Raw genomic sequence first — 21,152 nt, 5'->3', positions numbered from 1 at the left:
ATAATGCTGGTTGCCAACTCAAATAATAAAACTGTTAATGTAACGTAACTGGCCTCATTTTGAGGCATTAAATAGAGTACCAAAGCGCCTTTTCTGCTCTCTCTCTATCTCTAGCTCTATTAACATCATCCTCTCTCCTTTTCATACACTTCTTTGTTCATAGTTTGATTCTTTTCCTACTATTCTGACGTATGGTACTCAATTTTGTGCGTTGGAACAAATGGGAGAGTTGTCCAGCAATACGGTGACATTACCGATTCAGCCGACTTGATGTTCCCATACAATACTAGTAGCTATTACAACTTTCAAAAATTCCTAACTTTGTACGATTTCATTTAAACATCCCGCAATCTGCTTCCTTGCATATCATTTTCCTTCAAACTCTTTACAAGGATTAAAACCCTATACTGCCACATTGTCCAGAGTGTGTGAAAATATTTCAAATGTGACAAAGGCCGACTGTTGCAGTCCACTGGTTGTTTCATCAGTCGACTAGAGCAGGTAAAGAGTTAATAATGCACTCCCTTTTTTTCTGTGTGGGGCTGTTTCCTCCTCTCTCATTTGGAAATACAAACAAATCAAGATGTGCTATCATTCCTTAACAAAGTGCAAACCTGCACTTGATATTAAGCAATTGCCTATAGCTCGGTTGCTGTCGTAATATAATAATAATAATAATAATAATAATAATAATAATAATAATCTTTTAGTCCACTCCAAATTGAAAGTTAACATATATATATATATATATATATATATATATTGATATATAAATATATATACGGCATATATGATGTGGTATAATAAATAAATAATATTGGATTCTTATATAGCGCACGTATCGACCTTGCAAGGTCCTCAAGGCGCTCCAACATTATTCGGCTATGCTAGGCTGCCTATTTCGACGCTCACAGCATTTTAAGGAATTCCTTCCTACCGGTACCCATTTAACATTATCATATTATCTTATTGATGTCAATATTGTTTTGAGAAGATTCCCCCTCCCCATATATCTAAAAAATAGGATAAGATGCAAAATGGAAGCCCCCCAAAAGCAAATGTTACAAAATGGAAGAAATCACCATTTCACTAATCTTGTGTCTTGTACTGTTTTTAGTTCTCAATGCATTTTTTTATCGACAAAGAGCTAAGAAAAAAGGCAAACATATTATTACATGACACCAGACAATGGGGTAGTTTGCTAAAAAGCAACTGTAGCAAGTCAGTTTCAGACCTTTTATGAGATGCTGTACTGTTTGCAGCTCTCTACGTATTCTGATACACAAAGAGCTATGAATCCATTAAACGTAGCGATTATACTAGATTTAAATTGAGCAGAAGTAATATAAATAAAATGCAGCAAACACAGAATTCCTTTGATCCTCTAATGGTGTGATGCAGCTGCCATGTAAATGCTTTAATTTTCTCTCATGTATCTTTGCCAGGTGTGATGTGAATGCCATAGCTGCTGTATGTGATTGCTTTGAAGTACTTGAAAATCTGTTGAAATAATGAATAAAAATCAGACAGAATTCATGTACATGTTTCATTCAGGGAAACTTGCATGGTATCAAGTCATAACAAAATCAGGAAAATAAAAAAATAATAGGTACATGTATATTTAATAAATTTCCAAATCTATCAACAAAACTACACACTATTATTGCACTGCTAGTACATTTGATTACGTATAATTGAAAATATAAGGAGCTTCATTGATAATCTCCTAATTTTGAGTTTGGTAGAAGACAGGGCAATGTCATACCTCTCAAACCTAAGCCTGCAAATATTTTGACCCTAAAAGCTCTTATCATCTGTCTCTACATGTCTCTGAAAATGACTATCCTCGTCGGCTTTTACATTTTTTTAACCCTTAAGAATCATTAGCAATTTCTCATTATTTAACCCACAAATGACCTATGACCTTTGAACTGTAGCTGTTGCCTGCCAATATTTTGACCCTAAAAGCTCCTATCATCTGTTTCTACATGTCTCTGAAGATAACTATCCTTGTCAGCTTTTACATTTTGTTATCCCATTAGCAATTTCTCATTATTTCACCCACAAATGACCTATGACCTCTGAACTGTAACTATTGACCCCTTGCTACCAACCTTGATATCTTTGTCTTCTGAGCCTGTAAAGAGTAGACCATTGCGTAGAGAGATCGCATTGATGCTACCCTGGTGACGGGACAGAACCTGCAAACTCAGGAAATTCTCCAAGTTGAATATCTGGTGGAAAAAATAAAAAGAGGATATACTGTAGTACCACAAACTATGGTATGCATAAAACTTTCTCAAACTTCATGATGGGTCAAGATTTATGAAACTTGGATAACCTGAAATATCAAAATTGGCTTGCATAATAGCAAAGAAGTGAAACCTCTATGCGGCAAAACAGCCATCATTGACGATTCACAAAAGTATCTGGATTTACAGTACACATAGATGGACTATGAATATCGTTATTGATTGTATAGTTTTTTTAGCTGAATAATATGACAATTTCATATATATATACATTTTTTTTCTTTCTTTTCAATTAGACTTTCTGAAATAAATGTAAATTGCTGCTATGTTCATTTATGCCACAATACTAAATTAAAGGTAATACAAAGTTTTGGTATGGGGTCATGAATTTGGTTCAAATTAACATATTGGAAGCAAGTGATCCTACAATATTCAGTAACCGTTGTCGCTGTTGAAATCGAGTCTAAAGTGATGAAATTGTAAATAATAAGCTGTTCATGTTGTATAGCTCCCTCTCAAGGTCAAGATATCAATTTAGCTATAAAATAATGTTTCTTGACTAGAATGGACCGATTGGCTATTCCCATTTGGAAATTATATACCACAACTACATATTCTGAGATTTTCATGGTCGCAGCTACCATCGTTTGGCCATAGGCGCTATTTTAAATTTATCAAAATTTACAGGGAGCACCGGTAAATTTTTTAATTCAAATTAGTGTTTTAGGGGCTAAATTTTCTGGTGCTTATAATACATCCACAGGGGCATCTAAATATATACAAATTGTAAAGAATCACTATCCAGCCAATTTTCAAAATTTACCAAAACTTTGTATTACCTTTAACAAAAATTCAGTGCAATGTTTGGTTTTTTATATCGGTAGTCAATAATATTGTAACACATCAAACTGCATTACATCAAATTGCATTACATCAAACTAATGAACATACTATGAACATCTAATAATTGAAGTAAATAAAGCTATATTTGGGTTAATACCATGGTTGTGTTGTCAAACGAGCCTGAAATAAGAAACTGTCCATCAGGGCTTGTCACCATGCAATTGATGATGCCAATTTGTCCTCCCAGCGACCTGACATGGGCATACGTCTCTACCTCAAATATCTGCACATTCTGACTGTGAGTACCTGTTTTCATACCAAGGAGGGAGTTTGTTCAGTGAACAAACTTGCCATATAAAATCAACATACAACATACAGCCACTGGTACCTTATGTTTCTTCACTCCCTATGGTTATGAAATTTACCATTTTTTTTAAAAGCATTGTTGAAAGCTTCTTTGAAGGAAACAAGGAAATTAAAATTTGCATTTAATGCAATCCAATTTTAGTCCATTCCTCTTTAATTGTATAGAGCTATCACTCTCAAATTTTCTATCATAACTATAGGAAACTAGAAGAAACATCAGTTACCATGACAACCACACTGAGATGAAGACTGTTTGAAAAGAATGACATACAGATTGGAGAACCACTTGGATGATGTGTTATCTCAATGATGACATGTAAGATTTTGGGAATTATTTTTGGTCATGAGATGTAAGAAATTACACATTCAGATAAGTGAAAATCATGTAATTTGTTTAATAATGTAATTTCTAAGCACTTTTGGGGGAAATAGAAGTCAAAGAATCCATGATATGCTGTCAGTGAATTTAAACTGATCATATCCTCAACTCATTAATGAGTTTTGTAACAATTTGACAAGCAAATATTTGTAAAGTATACGATCACTGGATAATAAATACATGCCCATAACAAATGCCCACTTTGCCAAATGTTTTGGTTAGTTAAGAGAGTTAGAGAAAGCAGAAGGGTTCCATAGGAAGCACATCACCAAGAAATGCCACCGGAGTCCATTTGATATATGTTAGGTTAGCGGCTTGAGGTGACAGTAAAAGAATAAAGTTACATTTATTATTTATCTAAACAAAAAAGGAATCTATTCATAACAATAAGGATTCATTAACCTATTTTTCATGAGAAAGCAAAGTGCTGAATTCTATCATTTTTCACAAGGACTATGAATTATATTACAACTTCTTTCAATTTTTGTTAATTTTGTGCTCGCCCTATTTCTTCCAAATTTTCTTTTATCAAATACATCATTCCAAGTGGCTCTTCATATCTGCTCACATTTTCTTTTCAGACAGTCTCCTCTATCCAGACTGTATTAATTTCTTTACCCTTGCTTTGCCGTCGTAGCAGCTTGTTATTGCAAACCTGCCATCCGGACTTGAGCTAATAGCACTAACGGTCCCAATATGCCCACTCAACGACGACTTGGGAGTGAAAGTATCGACTTCAATAATCTTAACATTTTGGTTGTAAGTACCTGTGTTGTGAAGGAACAAGGATGGAAGGATAATTTTGATGGAAATAATTATAGGGATATAATGGATGCAATGTAGGGTGGTTCGATCAAGTGCTTGTATTATGCATCTATCTCTTCTGCTGCTCTTTAAGAAAAGCATATCATAAATGCAAAGACTAAGCTTACTTTAGGTATTTAAGCAAGTGGGTCTCAGAAAGAGAGGAATATATCAGGCAGATAATAGCTGCATGTAAAGCAAACTTGAATATGGTATGTGATTACACTTATGAAAAAATGATACTGCTGAATAATTTAGTGAAGACAACATGTTATAGCAAGAACAAAGATATAGAAAATATAATTCATCCTCACAACATGTATCAAAATATGATTGCTACCATTATAGATGATGGTGATGGGTGATGTGCAATGTAAAATGTGTCAACAAAAAGTAATGGACAATTTTCATACAACATGTACAGGTTTCCCAGCATTTCATAAAAAAAAAAAAAATCATTTTTAGACGTTTCTAAGAGTTTAAAAATGCTATAATTATAATTCTTAAATTATGCATTTCATACACTAACAGTCACTTTAGCAATGCAACCATCAAGTCTATATGCTGTTTTGGCACATGACAAGAGACTAACTTTTCTCTTTTTATACCATTTCAATTTCCTGATAATTCTCTAATTCCCTGACTGAAATAAAGGAACTTCTTTTCACTAGCTTGATGTCAAGTGATTATGAGGCTAATCCTAAAACTGAAACTAACCCATAACTCAATTGCAACCAAAGTCCTAACCCTACATCTTTGTTGGAATAAAACCCAGAGCAATTATCATAGGAGCAAACGTCTGATCATCTATATAAATATTGTGTATGTGAAGGCAAGACTATCCTAACCCTGAGCCATGTGGCCCCCGCCATGACTTACCAAGGAGAATGTATTGATGTGTGATTGCTATGGAGTAGATGGAACCATAGGTGTGATCTAACTTCCTTTTGAGAGCAAACGGTGGCTTGGTGTCCCAGACGCTCAACGAGTTGTGTGAACCGCTGTACAGTCTCTCCTATACCAATGAGAAATATGATGAGAGATAGAGTGAGATACAGTATACAAAACTTTTGACACATAATGAATGCAAAATACATTGATATTAATAGTTGCTCCTTTCATTCTATAATCGGAACAATTAAAATACTATCATGACAGTTGTGACAGCACAAGAGGAATACGGTTATTGGTTATAATAACAAATTATCATAATAATGACAAGTACAAATGAAAATGTTTATGTGAAAGTAGTTGTGTTCACAACATAACTAATACTTCTTTATCTATCAATGATAAAATGTACAGTAATGTTTAGAGGGACCCATTTTAAGTTTTCAGATACACATATATATATATAATGCATTTTTAATGAGGGAAAGGGTATCCCCTGATATATTTATTTTGCATAACGAAGACTTGACATCATGAATCAATCTCCATTATACATACCTGGTCGCATACATTTCAACATGATTGTTTCCTCATTGCAAGCATTTTTTGTTATTGCAGCTGGACTATGACTTCTAGATACCTTAAATGGAAGGACATTATGAATTGTATTCCGTACCATTTTAGAATCCACAGCAAGAGCTCTAACCCAATGATGTAGCCCTGAGATGGTATGGATTAACTCCAAAGATTCAGCCGTCCACACCTAATTAAACAAATATGAACAATGGAAATAATTTGATAAGATAGAGAGACGGAGAGAGAGAGAGAGAGAGAGAGAGAGAGAGAGAGAGAATGAAGCAGACAAAAAAAGTCAGTGTTTTGAAAGTACACAAATCTAATCTAGCAAGTAGCTTTGAGTGACAGCACAAACATTCTTGTAAGAAATTAGCAAATTTGAAGGGAGAAAAAAAAACTGGGCCAAATTTGTCACAAGCTTGTTCTTCCCCCAAACTTTCACAATGTTTGACTTTCATTCTTCTTATCTCAGGAATAACAGGCTGACAACAACTCTACAATAATTAGGCAACAGAGGCAACACATGGCTTTTGCATTGACAGATCTAGAGAGGCTGTACAAAGTGCACCCCAATACATGTATTTCACAAGCAACTCTGGTATGAATACACATGTGTATATATGAAAAAGGTTGTGCCCCCTCCCCCTCTATTTTGACAGACTCTCCAAGTAATATACACTTGCAGGGTTTCGAAGATACCTCTTCTATAAACAAATCCAGGACCCCGCTGCGATCTTGAATGCCAAGCTGCCTATGATTCATGCTGGGAAACAGCCCTGTTCAACTACTGAGATGTGGCAGGATGTGATTGATCATAGCACCACATGATGGACTGTCCCCCCCCCCCCCCCCCCCCACTCAGAAAGCACACCCTATCTCCGGTGTGTAAAGTCAATACGGGCCGGACTTTGATGCGTGATAGTATCCCTTTACTGGAGATTTTGGCAACACAAATGCGGTCCCTCCGACCCCAGAGCCAGAGTGGGAGAGGGGGGGGGGGGGGGGAGGGGTGGGGCCGCTTGACACTTGACAAATTAATATAGCTTTTTTATCAGTTTTCACTTTGTAAATATGTAGTTCCTCAATTCAATGCTTTCATACTCAGGGAATATAATAAAAAATAACCAGATCACTATTCATATATCACAATCAATACTACATCTTCAGCCTCAAAGAAGTTTCATCAAATTAATGCACTCATAGTATTGATTGTTCGACATATGGAGGAAACAAAGTTTTAAGCCAATGGTTTTATCTGTCCATATGAAGTAGAGATTAAGTTTACCTTGATGAATGAATGTGAGGATGTGAAGATGTGACCTTCAACCTTTATCATAGCACTGATAGACTTGGCATGAGCATCCTGCAAAATACAACCGAAACAAAACAACCACATTCAAGATCACTGATTTGATATACAAAACATTTTTACAATAAAAATAGAAATAAATAATGATGACAACATAATAATACCTTTTCTAAAGAGCGGCAAATATTTTCCACAATTACAGCTAAATCTATGGGTTATGAGATATTTATATATAAAATTTGCATTTTTAAAGACTCCAGCCAAAACTATCTTAGGCGTAGTTATTGAAGTGCTAAGACATCCCTATTCAGGGCTAAATGTTGAACTGAAACAAGCATCACCTAAAACAAAATAAAACAATTTTAACAAGACGTGTTTCATCCGCAGAAATCAATATCAATAGGTGTAAGAAATTCCTGACCTACATGATGTGAAATTAAATCATAAAGAATGATTTTGTAGAACAAATAGTACTTCAACTCACATTCCGACATTTGAATTCTGTGCCTGCTGTGTTGTATCTCCACATGCGAATGGTTCTATCGTCTCCTGCACTATAGAGGAAGTCTGATGAAGCTACCAGAACTTGTACCTTGGAAGAGGAATGATGATAAAAGATAAAATTAGATGCCTGCCATTTATTCCTATTCAACCCTAGAGAGCCAATAAATTTACAATTACACATACAATCAACTTATATGAGACAATTTTGGGGGGTCATTCTTGTGCCTTTTCCAATCGTTCATTTTGAATAGCAAAGTTGTTCTGAGCTATCAAACTTTTAACTTAAAGTACCCTTTCTAAAATTCAAGAGTGGAAACAAAACATTTCAAATCCAAAAGTACTAAATAGAGTACACCAAAAATTAGGGTAGTTTAACTGCCAGATTAACTTCTTTCTGTACATACCCTTACCAAAAAGGAATACAAATTAAGTCTTCTGAATATATTCACTTAATATTCAGAATACAAAATAAGTGGTATTTTAGTGGTTGCATGTATTCCTCCAATTAGAGTACTAAAAATCTGATTGTCACAACCACTAAAATCAATTTAAGTATTCAAATTGTTGTGGTTCGAATACTAAAATCCATTTAGAGGAATTTTAGTCCTTAATTATTAGTATTCTGAAGAGCTGTCCAGTGTCCACATGTGGTTTGTTGTCTGGCAACTGATCTGAAGTAGGTGATCCTCCTATCTCTGGAACAGGTATAGTTCCTGGTCGTTATGATTTGGTACTTACGTAATTTAACATCTATGACTGAGAGTTTGTATATACATACTGTGTTTGTATGTCCCTGCATGGTTTGGATACATCCTTTGCTCAGCTTCTCAATATCCCACACCTTAATGTGGAAGTCTCCTCCACTGCTGTACACCTTGTGACCATTAATTGCAATGCAGTTTATTGCGTTACTATGGCCCCTGGAAAGGAACATGAAGGATTTATTCAACATTTTAAACATTGAAAATAAAACAAAATCAGTCCAAAATTATAGCCTTCAATATAACCTCAAGCAAACAGCAAGGTAAATTTTAATTGTTCTCAAAACTAAACACTTGACAGTAATTAGTTTAACACCATACTGCACATTTGATTTTGTCAGGCAGAGGTATCAGATGAGGTGTTGTGGATAACTCGTTGGACTGTAGATCATAGGGTCTGCGGTTCAAGTCATGTCAACTAATGTCCTTTGGCAAGACATTAATCTACACTTGCCACTCTCCACCCAGGTTTTAAATGGGTTCCAATAGGAAGAATTCCTTGAATGCTGTGAGCGCGGAAATTGGCTAAATCGGCAGCCTAGCATAGCCGGGTAATGTTGGAGCGCCTTGAGCACCTTGCAAGATGGATACGTGCACTATATAAGAATCCAATATTATTATGAAGTACAACAAAATGGAGGCAAACTCATCTTTTAATTTAACACTGTAAAGGCTTGAATTTTCCAAAATTTCTAAGCAGATCTATGTACATTTCATCCACAATAAAGAAAGGGTATCAATGCACTATTTCAAAATTATTGATTACATGTAGATAAAAACAAAGTGATTGTTAAACACTCATTCAATCTTGAGGCTAATCGTGACTAATACAATGCATTCCAAAATATTGATACAGATTACCATAAAAACTGACCATATAATATGAGACCTTTGATCAATTGAACAAATTGATCTTTCAATAAAAAAGAATGTTTGACTTACATGAGAGTTCCGATGCATTTGAACTCAAATGGGATCTGCCAGGAGTCTGAACGAGGACTCTGGGATATTATAAATTCCATAGAGTTTCGAAGACCTTCATAGAACAAACAAAAACGACACATCAGTTTGTTGTGTTTTTTTTTGTTTTTTTGGGGGGGGGGGGGATAATACACTGATTTAATTTCATTAGAATTTAGTTAGTCTTACATTTCGACTGCACCATTTCACATGCGTAAGGGTCATAAGGTGTTTCTCTCAAATAGCAAGCAAAATGTTATAGGTTACTATACCCAAATGCAAGAGAGAACATTTATGATGATAAATATCAAATAAATTGATACTAGAAAAACAACTCTAGTTACCCTCAGACAATCTAAGGGAAGATTGAAGTGAGAGAGTCGTTTTCGTGGAGGGGTAGTTGTCTTTGGGGATGGTTTTCTGAAGGTAATTATCCAGGGATAGTAATTCCAGAATCTTGATACAGATATTTTTCCCTGATGAATAAACCAACTCACCTGATATGCTTCCAGCGCTACCACTGCGACTAAGCCTCATGGATCTGGTAGAGGGGGTCCTGGAAGGGGGGTAACTATCATACCCTGGGGATGAGGAAGACCTCAGACCATTGGTATCATTAAGCTTCTCTGTCACTGCTTGCATCTGACTGAACATTGGAATTGATGGGAACAAAAAGGTTTGCAGAATGTAGGCAAACACAAGGTTGAAAAGGAAATAAGGACTTGGTCTCCTGATAAAGACCAGAATAAAGACCCTGAAGTCATACTTCAATGTTTTATCAAAAGAGCATTTATTTTTAAAGGGGGTGTAAACTGACAAATACAGGGGAAAGCCGTCTACGTCTCCTTTAGGACAACTGCACGTAAACGAATGGACTTGATTAACGGTATTCAGCAACTTAATCTCTACATGGTCAGCGTTCGCAAAACAGAGCAGAGGTCTCCTCATGCTTCGGTTTCACGTATGTTGCAAGCACGTGATTGCTGTGGTCGCATCCGTATACCCGATAGGCCCCGAGTCAGGCCACGGGAAAGACACGTAGTTTCATCAGTTTACACCCCTTTTAACCGACAGGGCTACACTGTCAAAATTTAAAAGTGAAGAAAGGCCATACAGGAATCAACAGCTCTCTGACTTATTCACAACTCTAATAAATGTCCACTCCTTCTTTTCTTTGTCTACAGTTTGACATATTCTTGCATTAATCTAATAACATTAGCATGGTATTCATGATTTAACAAATCTAAATTCCCATAAAAAATATTATTACTATTTATTAACTAATGCAACTTTATTTATCACATTTCTCCAATCGTTGTTGCTTGGATTGTCTTGCTTTTACTTAACTGAACACGATGTTAGGATGGTTTCCCTTTAAAGGACTCACTTACACTTCAAGCTTCTTCATGTGGGTCAATAGGCTTTCATGTGACTGTTCTACTACTGCAAGTTTGTGGTTCAAAGCCTCTACCTGCGTCTTCAGTTCAATGTTCTCCTTCTGTAACTCCAGGACCTATGAGAGAGAGAGAGAGAGAGAGAGAATGATGTGTTAGCAATAACAAACAAAAAATATATATAATATTGAGCTCCTGCTGGGCTCCAAAGTAGAAAACTTGCCTAATTGCCTCTACTCCCTTTCCTTGGCTTTCCTTTACAATATACCGGTAACCATGTATGTGAATGGCAGGGAATTCAATTGTAGTCACTACTTTTACTTCTATCCTCCCCCAGGCGCGGATCCAGGATTTCTTACGGGTGGGGGACTGGGGGCCCAAATTACAATCATTATCATCAAATTTCCTCCACAATACATACATGTACATGTATACCCATGACATATATACATATTATCAAAAGCAACACTTTTGAAACCAGTCATTGTTTCCCTCTGCATAAATAGTAGTGGGGTCAGTGTAGAATCAAAGGTCTAGATCAATAAAATATCACAGCTTGTAATATCATATGGTTGTATTACACTTCAACAACAAAAAATGTGATGCATTCAATGAAACTGAATTAATGAAGGAATTATTTCTGAATATTTCAGAATATTTCTACATGACATTAATTTGTTTAAACCAACATAGGTTAATATTCAAAAGAGGACATTTTATAGAAGTAATACACCTTCTTTTGAAAAGTCAGATGCAATTAATTTTTTTTCTCTCACTGTATTATAAATACTATCACCAAATCCAAATCATATCACCCGATAAAAGCTGAGAATGGAGTTGTGAAATACCTCTGGTAATAAATAAAGGCTTGTTTAAATGGTAACTGCTGCATATTTTTATTTGTAAACAAATAGCAACTGTTCATAGAACACTTCCATACGTACTTATTAAGCTCTGCGTTATTATATGTAGCGTATTACAGTTTAATGTCATCATAAAGAAAACCACCAGTCCTTTCTGCTAAGTACTGATGATTTTTTTATATACTTACCACAGATGGAATGCTTTCACTTGTTAATTGGCAGGTGCATGACTTAATGTGATCTTCAACTGCCTGTTTGGTTCCCCTGAATGAACAACCTGTACAGAGAATATAATGACAAGTCATTGAATAGTCCTCTGTCTCTCTCTCATTCTTTAATGATAAGGAATTAGCATTTGGATATTTCAAAATTGTAATTTCTTAATTAAAAAGACATTTGCTTATCAATGTATGACAGATCAGAGACATTTACAAAACAAAACAGCTGTTAAACCATTACATTTTTATTTATCATATGTTTTGGAAGACCATTTTATAAGATGTACAGTGCATGACAACATCAATAGATATTCTGCATAATATCATATAACCGATTGGTGACCAGAGTGTGATGTTTCAATCCATCAATTCCCCATAGCTAGTTATACTATCATCAAGTATAAAAGTAACATTGCATGTATGTATAAACTAGATATATGGACGAGTTGGTCTAGCGATAATGTCCGCAGTACGGTCAGCTCTCTGTCTTTGCCTACAAACTGACTCTAATAGGAGCCAGGTTTGAAACTCTTTTGGATGGCGACGTTAAAGGTTGGTCCCAGATGTAGATAACCATATCTGATTGATATATGAATACGTCTACAAAACCTAATTTCACACATGCAAGTATATGGGCCAATGCCAATAGAGTAGCATTGATCAACCAGGACCCATGTGGTTCTCTTAGAAGGGAACAGCAGAAGTGAAATTCCTTGGCCAATTATATTAACACTGACATCCTACTGGAAGAATAATAGACTTGGTTTTTATGCATGCATTCTTGGAAAGGTACATTTAATATTAGAATCAAACTAGCATGCAATTAATGTGCTTAAAGGACAGAGGTTTTTTTAAATATAATTTTGGATCAATGCAAATAATTTCTAAGGCACAGGTATTACAAAAGAAATAAAAACATTACCTTACAAGAATGAAATACTGGATAAATTCAAAGAAAGTCCAGAATGTATTTTCTACATCCTTGTAGCACACATTTGCAGCCAACCTCAAATGCTGTAGAACTTTGCAGGAATTATGAATATGTCATGTATGTCCTATCTGTGAAATTTAAACGTTAGCAGTGTCCTCATATTCAAATTATGCAAGGAAACCTGTTTACTTGCTAGAGTTCACTGTCAGACACTATTGAGTGTCTGACTGGCTTTTTTTCTTCTTTGGTAATAACATACATGAAAAGAGTTGTAAAGGGTACATGAACATTTGTCTACATCAATAACCCACTTCTTGTGATGGCCAAGATTAAACTGATTGAATCTTTGCGCAGCATAAAACGATGACCATTCGGTACAATTGTCTGAAAATCAAGACTATTACTTTTGGGCTCTATAGCCCTAAAGTCGATTTGACAACTAATAGTCGTTATTTTCCCACTTGAAGACATTTTCAAGCCCCACCTTTTTAGGGAAGTTCTAAATTAGTATTATCTTTCAAATGCAGTTGGAATTTAACTTTTTCATTTTTTTGGCCTGCAAATGGGACATTGTACCTTTTAATGGATGCTGTTTGTAGTATGAAGGATTGTAGGTGCTTTTATTTTTTACAAGCTCTACGCATCATTTCTGAGGAAGTACGGGCCATAATAAGCAGAAATTCTTTAATTTTGGGCCACAATAAAGCAATTTGGACTGTAAGGTACATGTGAATAAACATCTGTGAGTAATACGGCCTACAGGCTTTCAAACAAGTCTTAGTCAATGAATGTAAAGAATCACCTCTTTCTGTGAAATCACAAGGGAAATGTTGACACTCTTGAAAGTGATCCTCCAGCTTGCTTCGAGGAACCTTTCCACAGAGGGCGCTGTTTGGGCAGACAACCTTGACAAAGGAGCATTCCTCCTCATGGCTTGTCTGAGATGCCAGAGGAATGATCTCTGGGCATCCTGTCTCATCTTCTACGACATCGTTCCTAGAGTCCAGCCTCTTGATGCCACATTTACAGAAGATCTGGAGTTCGTCAATTTGCGATTCGATGGACCTGGAATTAATGAATAGGCCGATAATTCATATGAATACAAATGTTTATGAATTTATGATTAAAGCTGATGTTTATAACCCAGTAAATATATTTGCAACATTGCTAATGCAAAATATAACAATGTTCAACGAAATTGGGCCTTATCTACGAAAGACCATTAGTGCCACGAAGAAAAAAAAACACACTTTCTACTAATCTGTTTAAACAGATTACGATATTTCTTCTAATCTGTTTAAACAGATTATAATCTGTTTAAACAGATTACGGTATTTCTACTAATCTGTTTAAACAGATTACGGTATTTCTACTAATCTGTTTAAACAGATTACGATATTTCTTCTAATCTGTTTAAACAGATTATAATCTGTTTAAACAGATTACGGTATTTCTACTAATCTGTTTAAACAGATTACGGTATTTCTACTAATCTGTTTAAACAGATTACAGTACTTCAACTAATCTGTTTAAACAGATTATAATCTGTTTAAACAGATTACGGTATTTCTACTAATCTGTTATAACAGATTACGATATTTCTTCTAATCTGTTTAAACAGATTATAATCTGTTTAAACAGATTACGGTATTTCCACTAATCTGTTATAACAGATTACGATATTTCTTCTAATCTGTTTAAACAGATTACATTACTTCAACTAATCTGTTTAAACAGATTACGGATCCTACTTTTGTCACTTCCCCTGGCCTGCGCTGCGCGTTTTAGTGGCTGTGATGACGTCACCCGCACGCGAATTTTTTTTCCGTACTCGAGAGGGCAAATACCCCATGTGCGCATGCGCGTGGACTTGTGATTTCTCTGCTACTTCCCATACGAAATGTACATGTATTCGCATGTACTGTGCACGATTCGCGTTCTACGAGCCCGGCCCCCCCACTCAGTGTTATTTAGGGTACGCATATGCTCGTTCCTTCTTTTTGAAAGCACCCCCTATCTGAGGACTGCCAACATTTCCGAACCCCCCTTTCGCGGGCTTTTCGCGGGCTTTTCCTGCCTTGGAGACCCCCCTAAATCATGAAAAATGGTCAATGTACCCCCCTTAATTCGGAATAATTTCTTAGGAGTGCAAAGAGATGAGAGAGAAAAAGAAAAAAACACCCCCTTTTTAAAGAAATCTCCGGGTGAAAAGTCAAATAAACCCCTTTTTTTACAATTCTCGGGCCGGACTTTGTCGCACGAAAAGTACCCCTTTACCGGACATTTTGGCAACACGCATGCGGTCATTTCGAACCCTGAGTGGGGGGGCCGGGTCTACGAGTAAACGATGGCATAGTAGTCTTCAAACACAGACTCTGATTTGCCAGTTTGACAAAACAATTACGCATATATCGTGCGTAGCAATAGTACTAGTATTCAAGTCTGAGTAGTTGTATGATTCAGACATTTTAGTGCTTACAGAAATGCATCCCAAATTGAATAGCATGGTATAGTAGTCTGCAAGCACAGACGCTAATCGGACAGTTTGACAACATAGTGTCTTGAGTAGTGCTTTATATTCAAATATGTGTAGTTTTATGATTCAGACCCTACTGGTGCGTGTATTGGAAATGCACCTCAACTTATAGAGTGGCATAGTAGTATGCAAGCACAGACTCTCCTTTGACAGTTTGACAGAATAATATAGGCCTATTGTGTATTGAGTAGTGCTTTTATTCAAGTTTTCGTAGTTTTCTGTGTTGTGCCACTGCTCTCTCACTCTCTCTCTCTCTCTCTCTCTCTCTTTCTCTCTCTCTAGCTCTCCCTCCAGTATGCTCGCACTCTCTGTATTACTTTTATTTATAACTATGTACAAAATAGCTCTCGATCGGGTAATAAAATAGGGGGTCATCTAACTGTTTAGATACAAATTTGTTTTCCATTGGCGTCAAAATGCATGCACACATCTAACGGCAAATATCCGGCACGTGAAATTCTGAGTCTGGTCACAAATCATGATAAAAATAATGACAACTTAGGCCTAGGCCCTATATTAAACAAATAATTGTAATAATAAAGAGCAGGGCATTCTGAGTCGAATTCTTTTTCGATATAGGAGTAGGCCTAGATCTAGACGGGAAAAAAAGGATAAAATGAATAACTCCGTTGAGCATCAATATTTTGGGCCTATAGTGCTACACCAGATTCAATTTTATTGATTTCTGAAGAAGAAAACATTATAGGCTAGGCCTAAGTGCGGAATGTGTCGAATCAATTTTACAACTGAATATTTGTCTTGCTTTGTCTTTCCGTTCGTGCCCACAATCAAGATGATTGAATCATTTATTTCATCATGTGTGTTTGTTCTATCACGATTTTATTATTAATTTGACCATGGATTATACTGACAAAGGAGTTATTAGACCAAAGTTAGAAATATTATTACAGAATGACGGTTTTGAGAAGGCCAATAAATGACCTCATGGTGTGTGGGTTTGTTCAGAGCCAGAAGGGCATTCGTTGTGTTAAGAGTTAACATCCTTCTGGCTCTCAGCAGACCATGATTATAAATAAAAGTAATACAGAGAGTGCGAGCATACTGGAGGGAGGGCTAGAGAGAGAGAGAGAGAGAGAGAAAGAGAGAGAGATATGGAGAGAGAGAGAGAGAGAGAGAGAAAGAGTGTGAGAGAGCAGTGGCACAATACATAGGCCTACCATGGGGTCTGGAATCATTAAACTACACAAACTTGCATAAAATCACTACTCATCAATACACAATATATTATTATGTCCTTGCAGACTACTATACTACACTCTACACATTGAGATGCATTTCTAACGCACGCACCAGTAGGGTCTGAATCATACATCTACGCAGACTTGAATAAAGTACTTCTCAGCACACTACTAGTATGTTGTCAAACTGTCAGATTAGCGTCTGTGCTTGCAGACTACTATACCATTCTATACAAGTTGGCAACTTGAATAAAGTACTTCTCAGCACACTACTAGTATGTTGTCAAACTGTCAGATTAGCGTCTGTGCTTGCAGACTACTATACCATTCTATACAAGTTGCAATGTATTTCCATATGCACTACTGGGTCTGAATCATACAACTACACAGACTTGAATAAGCACATCGCGACACATACGCATATTGATTTGTCAAACTGGCAAATCAGAGTCTGTGTTTGAAGACTACTATGCCATCGTTTACTCGTAGAACGCGAATCGTGCACAGTACATGCGAATACATGTACATTTCGTATGGGAAGTAGCAGAGAAATCACAAGTCCACGCGCATGCGCACATGGGGTATTTGCCCTCTCGAGTACGGAAAAAAAATTTGCGTGCGGGTGACGTCATCACAGCCACTAAAACGCGCAGCGCAGGCCAGGGGAAGTGACAAAAGTAGGATCCGTAATCTGTTTAAACAGATTAGTTGAAGTAATGTAATCTGTTTAAACAGATTAGAAGAAATATCGTAATCTGTTATAACAGATTAGTGGAAATACCGTAATCTGTTTAAACAGATTATAATCTGTTTAAACAGATTAGAAGAAATATCGTAATCTGTTATAACAGATTAGTGGAAATACCGTAATCTGTTTAAACAGATTATAATCTGTTTAAACAGATTAGAAGAAATATCGTAATCTGTTATAACAGATTAGTAGAAATACCGTAATCTGTTTAAACAGATTATAATCTGTTTAAACAGATTAGTTGAAGTACTGTAATCTGTTTAAACAGATTAGTAGAAATACCGTAATCTGTTTAAACAGATTAGTAGAAATACCGTAATCTGTTTAAACAGATTATAATCTGTTTAAACAGATTAGAAGAAATATCGTAATCTGTTTAAACAGATTAGTAGAAATACCGTAATCTGTTTAAACAGATTAGTAGAAATACCGTAATCTGTTTAAACAGATTATAATCTGTTTAAACAGATTAGAAGAAATATCGTAATCTGTTTAAACAGATTAGTAGAAAGTGTGTTTTTTTTTCTTCGTGGCACTAATGGTCTTTCGTACTTATCTGATAGATTAATTATTAATAAATAATAAATAACTTATTTGACACCTTGAAAATGCACAGACAAAAAAAATAAAATTGTTTGTGTGACATGTACAATAATGCTCAAGTCTCAAGAAAGACATGAGAAATGAGTTTGCACATTTTGAGTCTTTAAATTTATTAATTTTAACAATGCTCTAAAACTAAATTCAAACGGAACAAAGAACATTTATGTTTTCATCAATAATCATTTAATTTCCAACTCATGAACAATCACACATAGATCTAGTCTACAGCTACACATGCAGTTTACATAGATCTAAACAAGGGACTAAAAATTTGGGATCGATTCCCATTGCATGTTTGCTAATGCATAGACCATGACCATAGGCGTGCTTTACACATTACACACAGTGTAGACCTATGTATAGCACGCACAAGAAATTACCTATTGGGTACGGAGCGGGTACCCTTGAGGGGCTTAGAGTCCACGGGACACTCCGCGAGGCTTGCGACTCCCTCGCCGGTGTTCTGCAGACAAGCCTTGCAAAACGTGTGACCACATTCTACACTGATCATCGGCTCCAAAAGCAGATTCTTACACACGGGACACAACAAGTGTGAAGACGGCTCCTCCACAAAAACAACATTGCTTGTCATTTTGTCGATATAATGTGATATTATTATTTGAAGAACTCACAGTGACTTTGACAGTTGACTCATTAAGGATATAACATTTCAAAAATCACAGTAGCGAGTTAAGTTCCGCATGCACTACGCACTTCCGGGTGTGACATGACGTATTCGTAAACGCGGGGTTTCCCCGAAGTGCGACTTCATAATAATAGCAAAGTGATCAAGGTTGCTGGTTCCAAACAAGTGTTTCATTTGCACGTTTCGGTTTATAGCACAATATCACACAATAACTTTTTCTCAGAAAACTTAACTGAAAAATGGCATTGAAGGAAAATATTTCACGAATGTATCCGGTAAAAATAGGCCCGTACGTCCCGCTGACGTATTACAGACGTATCTAATTTGTACAGAGGTATAACAAAAATTAAAAACATTTTTTTTTAAAAGAAGGGGGTAGCCCCATTGGCGTATCTAGCAGGTGGTTCCCCGGGCAGCACTGGAGGAAAAACACGCAAAAGGAAGAAAGAGACGGGGAAGAAATAGAATATCTATCTCTTGCAGTTATAGGCTCAATCATGTATGATTTTGAAAATGGTACTCTCCCAAATGCGTTAATACAGCTATTTAGAAAGAACAATCAAATTCACAGGCAACTGCACTCCACATACCGCGTGTAAGAACTGCCTTTGCTTTGAATACAATAATTAGCTTGTACTGGTCCCAAGTTTTGGAACTCGCTCTATATCAGTGTCTCTGTTTTTAAACGCAAACTGAAATTATATTTATTGAGTATTATGCAGAAAGTATTAATGTAAAAACTATGTCAGCACCTAGATATATAATTTTCTTTTTCTTGCTTCACTGTCTCCCCCCCCCCCCCCCCCCCCCCCCCTTCTCTCTTTTCCAGGCTGGCCCTTACCTTACCTTACCAACATTTCTTCATTTATTAGCAAACTCGTTTTGTTCTGTTTTGCTCTATTGTACTTTTTCTTTTCTCTCTCTCTCTCTCTCTCTCTCTCTCTCTCTTCTTTTTCTTTCCCATCACCATTTATACTCCTATACATAAAACTTTCTTCCTTCTCAACTTTTCTCTGTTGTTTTGTTCTAGTTTGCGCTTTCGCTCTCCATCCTTATTGTATAATCTTCCTATTTTCTCCTTTTCATAATACATCAATCTATCTCTTTTGTAAATATTTCCCATGTGTAATTGCACATACTTTACAGTTGGTTATGATGGTCTAAAATATTATTTTTCGAGCGAGCACAAATTGATCATGATCCCTTAGAGTAATCACAATCATGAGGATATAGGAGTATATACCAATGTCTAAAAATGGAGTATGTTTTTTTTATGTTTCCTTTAGGAGGTGCCCCTTTTTTTCCAGAAAGTGCCCTTTTTTGTTGTTGACCCCCCCCCCCTCCTATTTTGGAAGACGCTCCGCCGCCAGGGGCGGATCTAGCTTTTTCTTAAGGGGGGGGGGGGTTGACCCAGTGGCGGATCCATGATTTTCAAAGACGGGGGGGGGGGGGCGAAATTTGAACCAATATTTCGCTCAGTGGGGGGGGGGGGTAGCACTACAAACAAAAATCACTCTGCCCCGACATTTAAAAAAGGTCAAGGGGGGGTTGACCCCCTAACCCCCTGTAGATCCGCACCTGGCCACCCCTGCATTATGCTACTTGGTGGTGATGCGGATTTTGTTCTAACACCCCTTTGTTACAGTGAAGCCACTTTAGAGCCCCTGTCGGGGGCGGGTCCATGGGTGGAGCTCTTGGATGCTACTGAGATTTAGTAATTCAGAACCTTCAATAGGCCTATAGCCGCCTTGAGCTATAGAAATTGTAATCTCTGCTTAAAATTTGCACAGCGCCCATTGTTCTATTTTATTGGAAATCAGTCCTCTCTCAGATACACACACTAATCTACACCACAATTTTATAGAACAAATTGATTTCTTGGATAAGAACCAGGCAAAACCACTTCTACTTCCACTTTACTTTTCCCTCTACTGGGACCCAAAACATTTTGTTTTAGCCCCCCCCCCCCCCCCCCCCCCGCCTCATCACAAAATCGTGCACACGCCCATGCCATGCATAGCGATGGCCTACACTGTCTTTATGGCACCAGTGAAATATTATTTGAAATGAATATATTATACAGACAGTCAGGGGCGGCCGAGCGACTTTCAAAGTGGGAGGGGGGGGGCGGGCACCAAGGAAAAAGGGCACTTTCTGAAGAAAAAAGGCACCTACAAAGCGAAATCTCAAAGCGAAAATATACATTTGTTTAGACAATGGTATTTACCCTTACATTGTGATTACAATATTTGCTTCACTTTATACACCATACAAGATATTGCTTAAGCATCATGCTTTGCATTTGGGTGTCATGGTCTGAAATATTTAAAGATTTGTGAGGTCGCAATGCGAAAAATTACATCTTC

The 21,152-nt window shown here is 36.6% G+C and overlaps 1 protein-coding gene across 3 annotated transcripts; it reads right to left on the bottom strand.

Moving 5' to 3' along the window:
• Positions 1-861: 861 nt before the first annotated feature.
• Positions 862-18,925, bottom strand: LOC100891365 (E3 ubiquitin-protein ligase TRAF7). Of its 3 annotated transcripts, none has more exons than XM_011672239.2 (14): positions 18,521-18,925; positions 13,854-14,116; positions 12,091-12,179; positions 11,037-11,158; positions 10,143-10,291; positions 9,628-9,721; positions 8,703-8,844; positions 7,905-8,012; positions 7,397-7,474; positions 6,212-6,298; positions 5,524-5,659; positions 4,459-4,607; positions 2,115-2,234; positions 862-1,500 (listed from the first exon to the last, which is right to left on the bottom strand). In XM_011672239.2, exons 1-14 carry the CDS (start codon positions 18,730-18,732, stop codon positions 1,429-1,431), a joined length of 1,821 nt encoding a protein of 606 aa, XP_011670541.1. In that variant the 5' UTR covers positions 18,733-18,925; the 3' UTR covers positions 862-1,428. The 3 variants fall into 3 exon arrangements, 2 of the variants coding, with proteins under 2 accessions (XP_011670541.1, XP_003725416.2); XM_003725368.3 differs by lacking the exon at positions 4,459-4,607 and adding an exon at positions 3,253-3,401 and having other exon boundaries at positions 18,521-18,924; XR_004062294.1 differs by lacking the exon at positions 4,459-4,607 and having other exon boundaries at positions 18,521-18,924.
• Positions 18,926-21,152: the final 2,227 nt, after the last annotated feature.

Source organism: Strongylocentrotus purpuratus, unplaced genomic scaffold, assembly GCF_000002235.5.
Source record: "Strongylocentrotus purpuratus isolate Spur 01 unplaced genomic scaffold, Spur_5.0 spur5_scaffold_8, whole genome shotgun sequence".
Classification (NCBI taxonomy): Eukaryota; Metazoa; Echinodermata; class Echinoidea; order Camarodonta; family Strongylocentrotidae; genus Strongylocentrotus; species Strongylocentrotus purpuratus.
This window is presented reverse-complemented; position numbering and strand designations above follow the sequence as displayed.

Excerpts from the sequence above, each read along its gene's own strand:
- LOC100891365 (XM_011672239.2), bottom strand. The coding sequence starts at position 18,732 with ATGACAAGCAATGTTGTTTTTGTGGAGGAGCCGTCTTCACACTTGTTG. Across the intron at positions 9,722-10,142 it reads TAGCGCTGGAAGCATATCAG|GTCTTCGAAACTCTATGGAA; the intron begins GTGAGTTGGTTT and ends TGTTCTATGAAG. Across the intron at positions 7,475-7,904 it reads CAGAATTCAAATGTCGGAAT|GATGCTCATGCCAAGTCTAT; the intron begins GTGAGTTGAAGT and ends TGTATTTTGCAG.